At 40.1% G+C, this 20,420-nt stretch overlaps 1 protein-coding gene across 9 annotated transcripts in view; it reads right to left on the reverse strand.

The window, feature by feature from the left end:
- by (blistery) overlaps positions 1-20,420 on the reverse strand; it is a 1,249,231-nt gene that overhangs the window by 314,112 nt on the left and 914,699 nt on the right. For all 9 annotated transcript variants that reach the window (XM_067145280.2, XM_067145277.2, XM_067145276.2 and 6 more), the window contains 3 exons: positions 18,370-18,519; positions 15,046-15,449; positions 5,267-5,464 (listed from right to left, as the gene is read on the reverse strand). In XM_067145280.2, the coding sequence (XP_067001381.2) occupies positions 5,267-5,464; positions 15,046-15,449; positions 18,370-18,519 (752 nt within the window). The remainder of the gene's footprint in view (positions 1-5,266; positions 5,465-15,045; positions 15,450-18,369; positions 18,520-20,420) is intronic.

Genomic DNA, 20,420 nt, shown 5'->3' on the forward strand with positions numbered 1-20,420 from the left:
TTCAAGGTTTTATACAGCATTGGAATGGAATAAAAACAGGTACCCTATTGTAGTATTTCCTTACAAACCATATTGAGTACAGCTGTAGCTCGGAGTTGTACTTTGACGTCTGTGGATCTGCGTACTCTTGACAAAGCTACATACAACTGTCCGAAACGAATCACTATCAAGAGCGCCATATGGTCTCCCTCCATATGAGCACTGTTGAATTTAATCCAGGCTTTTGGCATGCTCTCTAGTGATCAGAGATTCTATAACACCACCTCCCCTACCCTACCGACGAACATTCCGATGATAAAAATATTCGCAGCGAACTGGCTAACCACCGTGTACGCCTACCATGGCCACCAGCTAGGATGCTGTGTTTCGTGGTTATCGACAGAGACACACGGAAAAAAATGATTTTTTCATTTCACTGAAAGACAGCTTTCACTAAACAGTTCAAATACGGTGGTATTCGTTGCATTATTTGGTCTTGTAGTCCATATCTGGTACCAGTTTAACCCCCGAACATTCCCATTTTCTCCGTATATACAGGGTCTTTTTTGGCTCGCTCCGTGTGTCAGGGGAACATGCACGGAAGGCAATAGCGCGGCCGGGTGACTAATTTGCCGAGATATATATTGCTTTACGACCGGCTAAGACGATCTAATGCAGTACGGTAGCGATAAACATTGCTTCACAGCAATAGTTTAGTTTAACATCTACCGAGCTCGATAGCTGCAGTCGCTTAAGTGCGGCCAGTATCCAGTATTCGGGAGATAGTAGGTTCGAACCCCAATGTCGGCAGCCCTGAAGATGGTTTTCCGTGGTTTCCCATTTTCACACCAGTCAAATGCTGGGGCTGTACCTTAATTAAGGCCACGGCCGCTTCCTTTATACTCCTAGCCCTTTCCTGTCCCATCGTCGCTATATGACCTATGTGTGTCGGTGCGAAGTAGAGTAAATAGCAGCAAAAAAGGTTTTCATATGTGGTATTGGTAGCATGTTCAATGTGTTCGCTTTAAAGTAGCGTCGTTTTTGTAGGAATATTAAAGTAATCGTGTGTTCAACGGGTTTATGTATACAGTAGAACAGCGTGTATTCATTGTGTTATGCTATGTGAAGCGTTCTTCTTATACAGAGTGCCGCTTTCGATTCACTCGCAAATTTCCTGATATCCTCAATCCCCACAGGAGTAGCGTACGAAAATTAGTAAAGAAGTTCCGCTCCACCTGGCCCATTCTTAGCAAGAAATCACGCAGGAGACGAACCGTTTTAACAGAAAAAAAAAGCTTCACGAAATAGAAGCTCTCTTGGAAAGAACTCGAACAAAATCCCTGTCTTGCCCACAAAGCAACAAAACTGTTAAAAGTAAAACAGTACAAACCCACCCCTGCCCAATATTTAAGAGGACCAGACAGTTTTGCTAGGGTTCGGTATTGTAACTGGTAGCTTCATTCACTTCACGATAGGTATGTTGACCCAGAACTTTTATTATTTTATAGTGATGAAGCATGGCTACACTTAAGTGGTTATGTAAATAGTCAAAACAATCGCTCCTGGTGTGCAGAAAATCCCCACCAGCTGCATGTCCGTCCACTTCACGATGTAAAGATAGGAGTTTGGTGCGCAGTAAGTGCTCGCACAATTATAGGGCCTATATTTTTTCGTGAAACAATAAATGCTGACCGATATATAGACCTATTCTCAGACCATTCTTTCAAGAGCTGCCGGAAGAAGAAAGGAGTAATGGTTACTTCATGCAAGATAATGCGACGGCACACACTTCTAATCGGTCGATGGGGGTAATACGGAAAGTTTTCGAAGATCGTGTGGTTAATTATCCCCCTAGACCTCCTGATTTAAATCCCTATGATTTTTTTATTGTTTTGATATTTGCTTTACGTCGCACCGACACACATATGTCTTATGGCGACGATGTGGTAGGAAAGGCCTAGGAAAGGGAAGGAAGCGACCGTGCCTTAATTAAGGTACAGTCCCAGCATTTGCCTAGTGTGAAAATGGGAAACCTCGGAATACCATCTTCAGGGCTGCCGGCAGTGGGATTCGAACCCACTCTCTCCCGGATGCAAGCTCACAGCTGTGCGAACCGCACGACCAACTCGCCCGGATGCTGAAGGGAAAAGTGTCTGTGAACAACCCTCACACGAGAGAAGAACTACAAGAGAACATTACACACGTTATTTCGAACATCACACGGGCTGGATTCGCAGAGTGCCTGAAAACCTATTTACGAGGTGTCAGGCGTGTTTGACAGATGAGGGGCAACATTTTGAACATCAAATGTAATGCCAGTTAGGTTTTAGACTAATAGTTTCACTAAAATGGATTTCTAAAAGTGAGAATTGCCGTGAGTAGTGGGGAAGAAAAGCGAGCATTATACCGGCTAGCGACGGAATGTCATGTGAAGCGAGATAAAAAAAGTATACGTGGAAGGCAACAGAAGTCACGATGCACATAGTTCGACCTCATACTGATAGGTATAGCTGTGTACCTAAGGCATCATGGCAAATGAGGTACGGCTCCATGGCTAAATGGTTACCGTGCTGGCCTTTGGTCACAGGGGCCCCAGTTTCGATTCCCGGCAGGGTCAGGAAATTTAACCATAATTGGTTAATTTCGCTGGAGCGAGGGCTGGGTGTATGTGTTGTCTTGATCACAATTTAATCCTCATCACGACGCACAAGTCGCCACATGGCGAGCCGAACATGTCTTCGGACACTCCCGGCACTAAGAAACGCCATACGACATTTCATTTCATGGCAAATGAGGCAATAACTTCGCTGATAGAAACGTATTTTTCTGGTACCAGTTTCAGCAGTTGAAATCTTCTCGTTTTCTCAAAATTGCTGTGAATGCAGACAGAACTGGTATTTTTTTTGTTATTTGCTTTACGTCGCGCCGACACAGATAGGTCTTATGGCGACGATGAGGCAGGAAGGGGCTAGGAGTGGGAAGGAAGCGACCGTGGCTTTAATTAAGGTGCAGCCCCAGCATTTGCCTGATGTGAAAATGGGAAACCACTGAAAACCATCTTCAGGGCTGCCGAAAGTGGGGCTCGAACCCACGATCTCCCGAATACTGGATACTGGCCGCACTTAAGCGACTACAGCTATCGAGCTCGGTGAACTGGTATCGAAAGAATCACTCTGCATTGTCAGGTCCGTAAAACATTATCAGTTTTTCCTGTTAAATATGTTTCACAGCAAAGACTATCTTAAAGCACACGTTAATTCTGTAAAATATAAGTTTCCAGATATATTTTTTTTGCCACATTTATTTGATGGTTTCTTGCTGAAGTGCCCCTGGTGGCAAAACAATTAATGCAACCCTAAGTTTCTGTAATTTAATCATGGAGGACGATAAATACAGAGGCATAATTTAGCACTAGATTTACATGAGAACAAATAAAAAAAGACTTGTAATTATATCATGTTCAGACAGTGACATCAGAGGGCTGTGAGGTCATGTGGGTCACGGGGTCAGTAAACACCCACCACTTCCCGTTATTAAATGTGGGAGAAGAGGAGTATGTACTTGTCGAGATTTTTAAGCATTCCTCTCACTGATACCATCTCCGAGAGCAGGTCACAAGCCCTATAATCGGGGTCGGGCACATCCCACAATCAACAAACAGGGAGGAGGTCGCAATGGTATGTGACATAGGTGGGATGTGATAAAGCAGCCGTGCCGCTTCTCATCACAGTTAACAATTCAACAGAAGACCAAGTGAGAAGCTGAGGTATCAGAATTTTATTCTGAAGTAGTTCTTTTACGTGCCAGTAAATCTATCGACACGAGGCTGACGTATTCTGAGCACTTCTAATGCCACTTTACTTAGTTGGGATCAACCCTTTAAGCTGAGCTGAGAAGACTATGGCTATACAGGGTGGTCAGAAACAACGTGAACGAGGTATACGGGCACCAGAAGTTTCGTCATACTCATAAATAATTTGAGAAAAAATAATTCGATAACTCGCGTCGTTGTCAGTTGATCACCCACTAAAGTTTGCCAATGAGATCGCTTCACGGGGCGGTACTGCTAAATCTGCACGAGGTGTAAGACCACCAATAGAAGAAAACGTCAGGGGAAGTATTTGAACACGGACCTCCGAACTGACAGGATCGTGTCTTAGCAAGCATACCGACTGAAACTGACGGTGCGTTTGTTTGATGCTGGTTTCTTGGCATGGCAGTGAAGCCGGTAGCTACGTGTACAGATTTAGCAACGTCGCCATGCAAAGCCCATTTGAATTCGCCCGCGAAGCGATTTGATTGGCTAACATCAAGCAGCTGGTGAAATGACAACGGCGAAAAATATCGAATTATTTATTTGTTTTTGCAAGTTGCTTTACGTCGCACCGACACAGACAGGTCTTATGGTGACGAGGGGAGAGGAAAGAGCTAGAAGTGGGAAGGAAGCGGCCGTGACCTTACTTAAAGTACAGCCCCGGCATTTTGCCTGATGTGAAAATGGGAAACCACGGAAAACCATCTTCATGGCTTCCGACAGTGGGGCTCGAACCCACTATCTCCCGATTACTGGATACTGGCCGCATTTTCAAATTATTTATCAGTATGACCAACCCTATAATGCTCATATACCTGGTTCACATTTTTTCAGACTACCCTGTTTTGTCTGAGCCACTCAGCCCAGCAGAGAACCACTTTAATTATGAATATGATGACAGAAGTCTTCTGGGCCTGTACGGATGAGTGATTTCGATGGAAGAGCGCTGGTTTTCTAGGCACAAGACGAATTGGATCCCTGCTCAGCCTGGTAGTATTAGAAAGTGCTTAATAGCCTCATACTGGTAGATTTACCAGCACGAAAAACAACTCCTGAGCATAGAGAATTTCTATACTACAGTATGAATAGCAAAACAAATTCAACAGTACTGCTAACAAGACCTTGAAAATATTGTTCATTTATCACCGCAGAATGAACGTGGAACTCCAGTATGAGAGAAACATCAACTCGTTCGACACTGTAAGCGAGGTTTGCCTAACGAGATGTGTGAATCTTGCCGCAAATTCATGTAACTCGTTGACTGGGAGCATAAGCTTCGCTGCCCATGAACTTTTCCGCCGCGAGCACATTTCATAGACAAATCGTTCACTCTACATTATCTAGCATCATATGAGAACTCTTTGCCTTTTCGGATTGAGTGGATCATAAGTTTTCCTAAGTCTCCACTATGAGATGGTGTTGAACGCATGTGAACTAAAATATGAGAAGTAAGAAAGAACGTGCAAAACTTACCATTGACTTCCTCGCCGTCGGTTTCGCCATCCAGCGGCGATTCCGAAAGGCTGATGTTCTCATAACTATCCCATCGGGTGACAGGATCATCGGACGTGTCTACGGGGACGGCAGGTGTAGGCGCCGGGGACGGCAGACGCACCTCAGGGGTGGCAGAGAAATGTAGTTCGACGGCACCGTCCAGCGGAAACCGCAAGTCTGAAACCAAGAATACATATAAATGAAGGGATTTTCCAGAACAAGGACAGATTGACTTGTATACTCAATGGATATAACTGAAGATCTCAAACAAGTATGGTTAACACATGAATAGACAACATCAAAATTTTGATAATCACAATATCCTCCAAAAGGACTTTGACATGAGGTCCATTAGCTGTATTGATAAGAAAAGAAATGAATAAAAAAGAACAGAAAACGTAAGTAATATAGATGCCTTTCAATAAGCTAAAGTAAAGTAAAGATGTGACTATAGTAAGCAAACATGGAACCGTCGAAATCGAAAACATTGCTAACTGAATCGGATATTTTACAGGCTTTTTATGAGGGCAGTGAGTTTAGTGAAATTGATAGTGAAAATGATTCCGAGGATGTTGAAAATCTAGGTGAGGTTGGAGGAAATCTGGATAATTTGTCAGATGACGATACACCATTGCAGATAACTGAGGAAGGGCGCTGTAAGTGCGACAACAGAAAAGCGAAGGCAATCTAGACATTGGTATCCAGAATGTAATGTGGGAGTCCACGAAACATGCTACAATCTATTAGAGCACTTATTCAGAGCAAGGGGACACAATAGAAAGAAAGCCCAGGAAAAGGAAGTAGTATCAGAGTAAGCTGCAAGGAAAAAGGGAATGTTTTCTTTTTCTCCTATTGTGCCAAAAAGTGTTCTAGGGTGCTTCTTGAAACTTCTAGGGTTATTCCAGCATTGTATGAGGGACATTTTGTATATATTTCTGTTTTTTTGTGATAATAATTTTTTTGTGCAATTTCACTTCGTGTTTTCAAGTTAATAAAACTTCAAACCACCAAAAGTTTGCTTTCTATAAAGGATCTTTGGTTCCAATATTTTCAGTTTTTATATGTCTTTTTATTGTGAAACAACTCTTTCTGATCAAAATGGTGCATATATTGTTGGTTTCTGATGATGTTTGCCAATTTCATAAAATATTCTCTAAACCAATGCAGTTTCAGCATTGACGCATGGCAGTACAGAACATAGCATTAGCACTTGTAGGGTTAACACTAATCGGAGATAGAAAGAGGTTCAATCCTTCGAAAAATGAAGGTATCGGCAAAAGAAAGACAAGGGCCACGAAGGGCGTGAAAATGGAAGGCTCCTAAGACCTCGAAAAGCTAATAGCATCGAGATCAGAAGAGAACAAAAGTTGACCAAGGGAGATCGGATAGCAAAGCTTGAAGTAAGGAGATCGGTCTAAGAATATGGAAATAATGTCAGGGTCAGCTAAAGTTTCGTTGTTGCTACACAAGTTGAGAGCCTCTGGACCCCTTGTAGTCGCCTCTTACGACAGACAGGGGATACCGTGGATGTTATTCTACCGCTCCTCTCCACAGGGGTAATCTACATACGTCCACAATGGACTGGAAAGAAGCTTTCTTCTGTGGTTCGTTTCCTGGCATGTTTAACGGCTTAATTTTACGTGTGTTTTATTTTGAGTATACAGCCCGAAAGCTGGTTTGATCCTCGAAACCTACACCATCAACTTTGAAAGATGGCCTAGGCGCCACTGAAGACCCATAAAAGGGAAATGGGGTGCGAGGTGGTTTCTCGCTGCTATCCTCACCGAATCAGACGTTATTATTTCTATTGGTTTAACTTTGCACTAACACACTGAAGGTTTTCGGCGACGCAAGGATGAGAAAGGGCTACGACTGGGAAGAACGCGACGGTGGCCTTAAATAAGATACAGTCCCAGCATTTGTATGGTGTGAAAATGGGAAACCATGGAAAATCATTTTCAGGGCTGCTGACGGTGGAATATGAACCCAGCATCTCCCGTATGCAAGCACATAGCTACGTTGCTATTACATATTGGTCTACCAAGTCCACTGAAATTCACTGAAATTCATGCTCCAACTGACTATACGAGCTACATCATTCATAATAGGGGCTAGCTACATAATGAATGGCTACAGTCACTTTCATGTTGTCAAAGTCGAGGATGAGACTGAGACAGGTCAATGAAAGTTAAAAATTTAATGTAGCCCATATCAGAAGACTGTGAACACTTGGTATCGCCAGCGAAGGCACTTATATGTGTGTGGTTTATATTACATTTCCCTACCCTCCATTCATTCAAATTCCAGTTAGAGAGAATATGTGTTTCAACCAGAAATATTTTCGCGCTTTGCTTGTCAAGTCCGAAGAGAAATCGCGCGAAATCTTTTGGAACCATCAAATTACCTAGACTCTTTTATTTCCTTCTTCACGGCGAAAATATCCATGAAAGACAGCGATAAAGCAAGTGAACCATTCCATGAACTACGTGTGTTAGCGAGAAGCTGATGTTTTGAACAATGAGCAAGCAGCAATACTGGAACAGTCGAAGAAAAGAAAGAGAGCATACTTCACTGTTGGGACAAGCAATTACGTTCTGAATGGAATACGAAATGAACCACAATCATTTCTGTCTAATATCGATCGTGAGAATATACTTTTCTTGCTGTTTGGGCTCGACATCGGAATGTTGACTGATCTCTTCTGAAGAACCTAGCGGGCCAGGTGACAGGAAAGAGGCGATGCCCTCTTCAGCCAACATTTAGGAGTGGTTACAATGTGTACAAAAATAAAACCGAACAATCGAGGGATATGAATCCAGAAAGGAGTGAGGCACGGGTGCACTCTGTTTCTGCTCCTTTGCAATGCTTGCATACACCAGGCGGTAATGGAAATAAGTTTTAAAAAATGAAAAATTCACAGTTCAAATAGCAAAAGCCGAATCCCCTAAATTTTGCGAGAATGCTGTTATTTTAGCTGTGTTTGCGATCTGGAAAAACAATCTAATACAGATTGAAGGCATGTTTTTTTTAGTATTAATTTATGTACGATTTAGTGAAAGCCAAAAATTTTAGCGTTATTTCGCGAAACAGACCTTAACCCATCGCTTGAATTTCGCTGTAACCATTTTCTAAAGTTATTCATAAAAAGTCTCATTCGTGTGATTTGTTAATTCTTTATGCGAAAGATATATACATAATGTAGAAACAATATTGACAAAGATTTCTTATTTCTTATGTAATCTTCATTAGGACTATAATATAGCGCTGATCAGGTTTACATAACGTATTAACCTTTCACCCTAGATGACCATGTTTTTAACCATATATCGCCACACCATTAAGGGATTTCCTAGAATATTAAAACGAACATATATTTCTGTCGAGTTGAGAAATACTTATACTGTCTTCCATTTCTCTTCACACAGGTAATATTCGAGCAAAATTTCAAGCTCGTTATTTTCCATGAATTCCGTTCGTTTCGCACTTACGGCAAAATAAGTCATTTTCTCTTTAAAATGGCCTTATCGCTGTAATTCCCCAAAACCCAAATCACTGTTTTCTTAACCAGTAATTCGTTAAGATATATCAATATATTTTTGTCGCATGTATCGTTAATGCGAAAAAAATCATGCCTCGAATACGGATACATTCTAGGAGTATAATATTAAAATTTTTTTTTTTTTGCTATTGGCTTTACGTCGCACCGACACAGATAGGTCTTATGGCGACGATGGCAGAGGAAAGGGCTAGGACTGGGAAGGAAGCAGCCGTGGCCTTAATTAAGGTACAGCCCCAGCATTTGCCTGGTGTGAAAATGGGAAACCACGGAAAACCATCTTCAGGGCTGCCGACAGTGGGGTTCGAACACACTATCTCCCGAATACTGGATACTGGCCGCACTTAAGCGACTGCAGCTATCGAGCTCGGTATATTAAAATATATCAATCTAAAAACAATGTCATGGAATCAGGTGTGCACACATTTGCCTTACTCCTCCTAGTTTACCACTCACTTGGCAACCAGGTGCCACCTTTACTTCTGCTTGGAGGAGAGGCAGTAATAACTATTGTCACAACTACCCTGACCCTGACCACTCTTCGAACCAGACAGTGTAGCTATCGAAATGGTGTAGATTAAGTTTCTGAAGTTTATTCAGTACACAATCTCAGAAATTTACACGGAAGTATGACAACTATCTCGATATTCCGGCATACTTTGGTTGTTAAACTCTAGCCAGTAGACGAACAGCCAGTAGGTAACAGCTCTTCTGATCTATAAATTGACTTATAACCTTGTTAATAGCCCATACTGTTTTTCAGAATGTAAATTACAAGTTCCTCTGTGTCCAAAATTCACATCATTCCACTTCATGATACAGACATGAACATCATAAAGTTTCACCTTTACTAAACCACTGAAAAACATATGTGACCCTTTGCGCAAAAAGGGACGTCAAGTCGGATTTTTCACTTTGAAGATTTTTTGGTTATATCATTGACATAAGATACTGAACATTTTAAAAAAAATTCAAGCTTCTAGGTGCAATACTTCACAGGATGTTAATAATTATTGACTGTTGCTATTAAGAAAACTGTATTTTGAAAAAAAAAAGCACAATTATAGCTTTTCTTACCTATTGTACAAAGTTCTCATGATATCGAGTGGCGAAGACATAACGTGCTGCGTAACTTAGTTTTTTAAGAAGACCCATAGATAGTGCAGGATATTCAAACATAGAAATGCAATGTTTGCATCCCAGAAACGTTTGTCCAGTTCTGCTGTAAAATGTCCATTGCCGACTTTGGGCGCAACGGGTCACACATAATGACTTTTTTTCCAACTTGCTTTAAGTCGCACCGACGCAGGTAGGTCTTATGGTGACGATGGGATAGGAAAATGGTAAACCACGGTGAAACATCTTCAGGGCTGCCGACGGTGGGATTCCAACCGATGGTGAACAAATTCTAGCTCAGGCTCGCTTGCCCCAAGCAACTCTGCAACAAGCAGAGCAGCTTAGCTTGCATCTCACCAAAGCGAGACTGCAGGCGTACTGAGTTTACAAGCCACAGAGACCAAATCTGGGTTCCCTCAAGCCTGCCAAGATTCGCGGGATCTGTTTGGACGGCGGCACTTAACAGGAATGTATATTAGTGTGCTTCTACGAAAATGAAAACTCGATCCAGTCATTCGACCGCGTCAGGGATGGAATGAATGAATGAATGAATGAATGAATGAAGACCCCATTTAAGGGCGAGGATAGGAATTGTGCCGACTGTGGAACAGGTAGTGGAAACGAACGTGCCTGAATGGAATGCAGTCAAATAAAGTCAGTAAAACCAGGTGATGTGGGAAATATTTGTTTAAGAAATGCAGTCTTAAGAGACGCAGATGAATATTGCTACTTAGGTGGTAAAATAACCAATGATGGCAGAAGTAAGGATGACGTAAAATGCAGACTAGCCAACACAAGGAAGGCTTAAGAAAATAAATGTGCCCATTTCAGCAATAATAATAATAATAATAATAATAATAATAATAATAATAATAATAATAATAATAATAATAATAATAATAATAATAATTTTACGACCCATTAAGTACATTTTTATGATTTTCGGAGACTCCGAGGGCCGGAGGTTTGTCCCGCAGGAGTTCTTATACGTGGCAGTAAATCACTTCAAAAATGCTGTACCGTATGCTTATTAGAAAGATAGTTTTTGAAGTCATATGTGTATGGTAGTAAAACGTTGACAATAACTGGTGCAGAAAGGAATACAACAAAAAATGAAAATTCACAGCCTGTTTCCAGTTTCAACTAAGTCAGGAATGGAATGAAGCCCCATCTAGCGGCGAGGATAAGAACTGTGCCGGCTGCCAAAGCCTGTCGCACTTCTCTGGGGCAATGATTAATTACTCACAGATGAAATTATATTGGGGAGAGTTGCTGGAAGGAATGGTAATAGAGAAAACCGGAGTACCCGGAGAAAAAACTGTCCCGCCTTCGCTTTGTCCAGCACAAATCTCACGTGGACTGGTCGGGATTTAAACCACGGAATCCAGCGGTGAGAGACCGGCACGCTGGCGCCTAAAGAAATATAATAGATTTGAAAGCGTTATCACAGATGAAAAGTAAAGGTGAGATGGGTGGATCGAATCACCAAACACGGAATCAAGTTGATGAGTTCGCCTCCTATAACATCATCAGGAAAAGCTACACACTCCGAATGAGCTGTTCTCACGAGAATGCTGGTCGCATTTTCCCGCGGTTGATTCATTCCGTACGGAGGAGAAAATACATTTCTATTGAAAATAACGCCCTCGCGTCGCTGACATGTGAAAGTAGACCATTAAATGACTACACTTCTCTGCGGATGTGAGCCTATCAGCAATTCCCTATTCTGTATGCGTCTAAATTGTAGTCTATCTTTAAGGGCCGGTTTCATCAATGTGGGTTAACCTGTGTTAAACAGTTTTAACTCTTCATTTGGCTATTCATTCTGTTTCATCAAGGAAGGTTAGTTTTAACTCTAGGTTAAGGTCGGAGTTAAGTAAACTCCCTCCTTTCACCCGAGTTAAAATGTTAACTTGAGTCTTAAAGAAAAATGGCGGCTGTCAACCATCTGTTGGATGCAGAGTTGCTTTATTTAGATATGTTAAAAAGGTGTTCCTAACAGAAATGGCCCTATTAAGAGGAACTATGTTTCTAAATCTATCCGAGGAACATTTCCTGAAGAAAACCGGCGTCAGTAAGGTCGTCGATGAAATTCGCGAGAGATTTTACGCCACAGGGTCGTTTCGAACACGTTAATGGTCGGAGACAATACTGGGGTATTTATACAGTAATATTATTTATTTTTACGTTCCACTAACTACTTATACGGTTTTCCGAGACGCCGAAAGTGCCGGAATTTTGTCCCGTAGGAGTTCTTTTACGCCCAGTAGATCCATCGACACGAGACTGACGTATTTGAGCACCTTCAAATACCACCGGACTGAGCCATGATTGATCCTACGACGTTAGGGTCAGAAGGCCAGCTTCTCAACCGCCTGAGCCACTCAAACCTGCATTGGCGTATCAAATGCTACCGTCAGCGCAATGGTCTCTAAAGTGTTCAAGTTGTTTGCTAGTTTGCACTGTCAAGTGGGCAATGCTATTAAATTACTCCGCCCAATCCGGTGGTATTTGAAGGTGCTCAAATACGTCAGCCTCGTGGCGCTAGATTTACTGGTACGTAAAGGAACTCCTGCAGGACTAACTTCCGGTACCTCCGCGTCTCCAAAATCCGTAAATGTAGTTAGTGGGACGACAAGCCAAAATATAATATTAAATTACCCTGTAATTTCTCTCCATGTTGCTCTCTTTTTCTTTTAATCTCACACTACCAGTCTTGCACTGTATAATGATTTCATACTAAGTGACTAACTTCGTGAGTAATGTTTTATTTGTGCTTCAGTTTGTCTTCTGAACATCATCTATTTTTTTATCATTTCTCTCAGGCCTATTACGAAAGAATAATTCAGGCTAGCACGGAACTGTGGAGGATGGTTACCTAGTTGTATTTCCTCTTAAAACAAAAACCTCCACCACCACCACCACCACCACCACCACCACCACCACCACCACCACCACCACGGAAATGTGGAAGAATACAAAATACGGTTCATTGTAAAAGAGAAACAAAAGAATCGCATAAGAAGTGTGTTCACAACCTCTAGATCTCAGTCAAAGGCCTCCTTGATTGGTAAGGTTGCTGTTCCAAACCCTCTAAATGTAATAAAATAAAATTAAATAAAATTAATGCGACGTACTACTTTTCTTCGAGCTCGCATACGGTCCAGTGAGTGCGACGGTTGATTCTCCAATCAACTACATTTATGTCCACGTACAAAGGCAATGTGCTCCGCCTATTTGCTTACATCAGGATTAAACTCTCGTGAAAAGCGGTATAATATGGTGTTAGTTAATCCTTTGCCAAAATACCTCGGTGAAACGCGTGACTCACAAGAACGAGTTAAAATATTAACCCGAAGTTAATAAACCCAGGATTAGAATATATGTAACACTCTTTGATTAAACTGGGCCTAAGGAATGCATCAGTTTTTGTGATTCAATGTGTATCTCTTGTTTTTCTAATGCTATTTATTCGGGGCGTGGACCTATAGAAATCTTTTGCCCCTACTTGTACCATATGATATGAACCTGAGTGTAACTGGAATTGCGAAAGTGTGGTGTTTTGAATGCGAGGAAAGGAATGTTAAGGACGACAAAACACCCAGTCCCCAGGCCAGGGATATTCATCATTTACAATTAAAAACCCCTGACCTGGCCGGGAATGGAACGCGGGGCCGGACGTATCTCTTGTTACTATGATAATGATTAGCATCCGACTTGTATGCAAACGGATATTTTGTTTGTCTATGTGAAGACCTCCAAAACCGACAAGGAAGTGCGCTTGAAGATGAAACTGAAACTGGAGGAATTATTAAGTTTAATAGTGCATATACAGTATATGCATATTTGAATATATTTGAGATTAGTGCATACATTTCAAATTTCGCATTTATAGTGCACGTTTTCGAATTATATTATGCACATTTTAACATGTTTTACAAGCAGTCTTCAAAAACTGTGAAGTAATTAATGCCGTGAACACTTTCGGCAATGACGGTTCAAAGGGAACTGGCACTTAATCAAAATACACTTCCAGATCATACAAGAATCAGTCAAGGAGCTAGAAACGTGTGGATTGCATCTTGGTGATTCGCTGAATATTATAGACACATGAAAAGTGAAATGGAAGGTATCCAAGGAAACCTCAGAATCCGTCTAAAAATAAGATATCGTGATGTCCTTAAACGAAATTTTGCATACGACATCATGATAGTTATAAGCAAATATTTCGCTGGTACTGATAATGTGGATCTGTTAGAATGTTTCACACCTACATTCGCTCCCGAATTCAAGTACTACCCTGTCACATATGTAGATGTACAGAGATCATTTTCCGCATTGAAGCTAGTTTTAACAGGCAAACGACACAGATTTAGACTAGAAAACTTGGAGAAGTCTGTTGTAGTGTATGCAAAGCAAATTATGGACATAAAAAAGTAGCGTGTGCAGGGCAAAATGAAAGAGGAATGCGTATTTAAGCGTGTTTCTTCACGTTTGTGCTTTTTACAATGTTTTCTTAAAACCTTACTAATTGATTTATCATGTGTATTAATTCACACACTGTCTTATCTAAGAGAAGTGTGCATATTGTTTTTAATAATGAATGATAGACTGATGTGTCTCATAACTATCCGCAGATTGTTTGTATTATTGAAACAGCCGCAGCTGTAAATAATGTGACTTTTTGTTTGTTTTTCATTCATTTGTTTATTCATAATCATGATTTTATGTGTTGGTGTGGGTGACTCGCTTGTGTCATGTAAAGGAATTTACGTTTGCATTTCATACAAGTGTTTAATAGCATGAAAATTAATGCACACTTAAATGCATATTTCACCATTTTTTTGCAGCATACTTGAATGTTTATATTGGTGATTAATACAGCATATACCACTGTCGGTTTCCCATTTTAACACCAGGCAAATGCTGGGGCTGTACTTTAATTAAGGCCACGGCCGCTTCCTTCCAACTGCTAGGCCTTTCCCATCCCATCGTCGCCATAAGACCTATCTACATCGGTGCGACGTAAAGCCACTAGGAAAAAAATACAGCATATAACTTCGATGTCTACCAATGCTATACTCACCACTACACGCGTTGTCCAGCTCCTGTCTCGTGAAGCTAAGTGTGTAGTCGGTGACAGCGCACGTATGAAATTGGCAGGAGAAGATCAGTTCTCTTGGCGGTCTGTCGCTAGGACCCTCGTACTGTCGATGGTAACACTTGAGGAGAATGTCCCCTCTGAGCTGAAGACCTCGCCTCTGGCGTTCGCCCGCCACATTCACCGTGAACTGCCGGGTGTCACCAGTCACTGTGTGTACACCCGACGTGTACACGGGCACTAGACCTTCGTACACCTTGAGGAAGGCCCGACAACCGCCCGAACTCTCAAAGGCAGGAGCTCCTAGCACGGTCACGTGCGTCAGGTACAAGGGGGCGGAGTTTATACGGATACTGCCGGACAGCAAGCCAGAGAAGTACTCCACGTATCTGAAAACAAAGATATAGAAACTTAGTCTTCTGCTTTCAATATTACATTAATCCTTACAAGAACCTATTTAAAAGTTGAAGGTGATCCTGGAGATCAAAACCTCTCCCTAAAGTAAGTAACACAACAAATCTGTGCGTATCACTTCCGATCGTGCTAAACAAGTGCGAAAAGTAGGACAAACTAAAGATTTCTGTAATATCTAAATTTCGACATAGTTATTTTGTAACTCTTAGGTTCTTGAGTCCACCGAAACGAATTTGGAGTAAAAAATTTATAAACGACCTGCAAGAAAACATATGGTAAGAGTATTAAACCTGAAGAAGATACAACTTCATTAAAATAGAATGACACGTTTCGTTCTTAAATGAACATCATCAGAGTCTATCAAATTATACTCAAATATTTAGAAAAATATAAACATTTATGTTTATTTCTGTTTAAATAATTATGAGCCTGAAAATCTGGAACTTGTCTTAGTGAAGTCCTGTTTCTTTTCTACTCCAGCAAAGAAAGCGAGGTGATGAAAAACCGTTTTTTTAACATACCATACACCTAACATTAGTGACAGGATTTATATGCTGTTAGTAAGTACAGCAGAGTACCGCTAATTCAAACTCCGATAATTCAAAAATCCGTTTAATCCCAACTAATAATGTTAAAAGTACGAAAGTTGTAATAAAATGAAAAAACATATTTCTGTACGAAAATTATTTGTATTTTCATTATTCATGTATGTAATCAATTTCAGATAATATTATACTTAGCAGCATTGTGAAATAAAAAAATTATCGGGTTTCATAGTGTTTGGTTATACAGAAATGATTGAAACATGACGCTCCACAAATATCAGTCACTAGTTATTTCTCATTAAAAATTCAGTTACTCCTGTTTGCTTACTATATACGAATCATTGTACTTGCAATGCAATGCTGGATTTTGGAAGTAAATCCTGATAATCCGCAAATATGTCAGTCCAAACAGGCTCCAGTCCTATTTAGTTCGGATTAGCGGGACTACTGTGTTTAGTATTAGTATTAGCAAATGAACAATTCACTAATGTCTAAATTCCCCATAACAACTATATAATAATAATAATAATAATAATAATAATAATAATAATAATAATAATAATAATAATAATAATAATAATAAGAAGAAGAAGAAGAATGGGCCGATGACCTTCGATGTTAGGCCCCTTTAAACAACAAGCATCATCATCATCAATAACAATAATAATAATACAATGTAATAAGAATTAGTAATAAATCCAAAAGACTCTCATATTACTTATTCTGAACGATAGTTCGATATTAAATTACAATAAAAATTGAAATGTCCACAAGGGTTACATTGCAAAAAGGGCATCAATTAAAACAACATATGAAAATATAATACAGACACTGGAATTTTATTCGATAAAAGGAATTTGAAAGCAACTGGTAGTGGGCTATTTCACTGCAACTATGTGTAAATTTGGTTAGAAACGTCCTCTTTAAGATTTAATTACACCCTATTTTTAGGCCGTAATATGTTGGAATGCAAACTTATTGAACCGGGTAACAAGCATAGTCTACTTTACACAACGGATATATTGCGAGTAGGGCTCGGAAGTTGAAGAAAAGTCAATTTTTTCTCGAGTGTCTGAAGACAAGGCGTATGGCTTTTAGTGCCGGGAAATTTCAGGACGGGTTCGACTCGCCAGGTGCAGGTCTTTTGACCTGACTCCCCTAGGCGACCTGCGCGTCGTGATGAGGAAATTAACCAATGATGGTTAACATTTCCCACCTTGCCGGGAATCGAACCCGGGACTCCTGAGACCAAAGGTCAGCACGCTAACCATTTAGCCATGGAGCCGGACTTTATTATAGATAATTATAGGCCAGAAAATGGTGGATTTATTTGTCCTTTTTTCCTTTTCCGGTTTTTTGTTTATTGGACTTTTTTAATTTTTTACGGTCTTAACGGCTTTTTTCAACTTCACTTTCTTTCAATTATATTTTTACTACCCAGTCTCAAATCGAATCATGTTAGTTCATCCATCACCTCTTAAACGTCTTTTCTCTAGTAACCAGATATATTTGAACCATATCTGAAAACAGAGAAAAGATGAAACTAGTGCTTGAAAAAAAAAAGCAGGGGTATCAAATTATGTGCAAGATAAGTGAAATATTGAAAGAGAAAATTTTGACGAGAGTGTTTTTGAAGATGAAGAACTCATTGCTTCAAATGTGAATCCTTAACATCAGTTGAAGTGGAGAGATGTTTCTTGATGTTTCTGTAAACCGACGATCCTTTACATCAAGGGAACTGGATATAAAGTCAACTGAGCTAAGGTTTCCGAATTTAAATTTCTGTAACCTTGTGCGGTTAAGTGGAATGTGATTCCAGTTATACTAATTTACATTTCTTTCTCCAGGGATGTCGATTGCGGGTTCGCTGAATTCATTCTAGGTAAAAAAAATCATTCTAAATTATGCAAGTGTCTTTTTTAACAAACACGGCATTCCTTTTTAAAATTATGTTAATAAAAATATTTCACTCATATGTTTCATAGTAATTTGCATTTTAAACATTGTATTCCTTCATTAAGTATGTAATTCCAACTAATATTATAAATGAATTTGGACCGCATTTTTACGTCCATTTTGCCAGGTTTGAAGTCCTTTTTAATTGATATTTTAGGTTTTCTTAGTCAAATTAACTTCGAAGCCCTAGTTATGAGTCTTGCATAAACATTAGGGGTATGGCCCATCAGAACCCCTGCAATTTATGTTACTCTTGCAACATGACCGAAGAACGGGCTGGCCGATGCTTCCTAATATCCAAATTACTTTGCATTCTAACATATTTCTGCCTAATAATTCGGAGTATAATGATCATCATCGACCAATATGTACCGTCATGACGCGAATTACTGACCTCTTATGCGATGGCTGCTCCAAGTCGCCGATCTTGTCGTCTAGGAAGCGCGCCATGGCGAACCTGTCCAGAGCCTGGTCAGCGCTGCCGCAGATACTGGAGTAGTGCATGTACGCTGCGATGACCACACCGATACGGTCCTTGCTGCCTCTGAAATTGTAAATATCATACATTATATTCTAGTCTGTACGGTATCAATTCAAGAGAGAAGAATCACCTTTGTGAGCTCTGGAACCAAAAACATTTTAATAACAGCTGTATACCCACTCATTTCTGCTGTTCTAACATAATACACTGCTGTGCAAAACTTAAGGACGAAAGTAATTTTCGCATGCTGTGTCACTGCCGAGTAACATACATCGATGAAACCTGAACCATTTTAATTTTTTTCGTCGCACCGACATAGGTTTTATGGCAACGATGGGATAGGAAAGGGCTAGGAGAGGGAAAGAAGCGACCGTGGCCTTAATTAAGGTACAGATCCAGATTTTCCTGGTGTGAACATGATAAATTCAAAAATCATATGAGTTTAGATAAAAAAATATTTGAAATAATAATAATAATAATAATAATTGCATAAGGATACATGTTTCTATGTTAAAACGTGTATTTAGCAGTAATATTGAGTGAGATTTGCGCTTTTACCGAAATCCAGTGAAGTCTGATAAAATTAACATTTATTTTTGGGAAGCTTACATTTTGTGAAGCCGTGTATTGGTGATACAGAAAATCGCGGTATGTTATTTTTGTTCTTGAGGTCGGAAAGATGTAATGAAGTACATTAAAAGATTCTTATAACGTTGTTTATCTTGGGATTATGTGTATATGAAACGTTTTGGACAGAAAGAAATGGATTGTGCTGGAAATGAAATGTTATGAGAATAGTTAGAAAGACGTTAAAGGTAGCGGAAGCCTGTATTTTATGCACGTAGCCGTGATTGTAGGCTATGTTTGTCGATGGAGAAGAATTTTGGAGACGGGCTGTATGTTTAAATGTGATATTTCTGAGACAGGCTGTATAAGATAACGATGTCTTGTTAGCAATCCGGAACAGCTGAGTGATTTAATGGTGGTCAGAGTCTAAGTGAGCGCGTTGTAACGCCTATTATAATTTCAAGTCGAGAATCTTCTATGATAACCAATTTCTGTAGAAGATTGTAGTTCTTGACAGTGAAGTCCATATGACGATTCTATGTAAAATCAGCGTAGTGCATTTTATGATAATTGACCTCACGCACAAAGTGCATTCTGAAACACGGTCGAGGTGTTATTTGATTATTGTAACAAAATTCCATTTTGTATATTTTTTACGAGACAAAATTATCATTTAATTGGAAACATTGTGGGATAGAATATTGGACGCTATTAGATAGATGGAAAGTTGCTTCACTGGATAGTTCATGGATAGAAAGGTTTGGAACGTTGTGATGGTAGGCCGTTCGGAAATCTCATGCTTGAATTACACTGTGAATTTCGTGATGGTGATGATTACTGTTTTGCCAATATTTACGTGAAGTTAGACAAGGGTTGAATTTATACTTTATTTTCCGAATTTCACTGCGTGTGTTGAGATTGTATTTGAGTCATAGATTAAAGTAGCTGCGTGTTGTTTAATTTCAATTTCATATTTTTAATGGAACGAATGCACATAGTTATATTTCCAGACTTGAGGTCATTCTGTGGCAAGTTTTATTTTGTGTCAGAGTTCCGACCGGGTTTAAAGTTAAATATCAGCGATTGCGCTTGAAGTTTCGATTTCGCCTGACATTGTACAGGATGTGTAAATATCCCAATTTTCGCTCAACGATAGGTTTAGGGTGTTACGCGTATCATATGCATAAACGGATGAGTAGACATACCAGTTTCCGCTCAACGATAGATTTAGGATGCTGCGTGTGTTATAGAAATTTGTTAGGATGTGTAGACACTACGTAGCTTGACGACAGGATTAGGGTGTCGTCTGTATATAGTTAAGTCTTAGGTTAGGTGTTTTGTGAATTGACTTGAACGATGTTAGTGTCTGCAGTAGTAAAGCCAAATGCGAAGAGTGT

This window comes from Anabrus simplex, chromosome 4, assembly GCF_040414725.1.
Source record: "Anabrus simplex isolate iqAnaSimp1 chromosome 4, ASM4041472v1, whole genome shotgun sequence".
In the NCBI taxonomy this organism is placed as follows: Eukaryota; Metazoa; Arthropoda; class Insecta; order Orthoptera; family Tettigoniidae; genus Anabrus; species Anabrus simplex.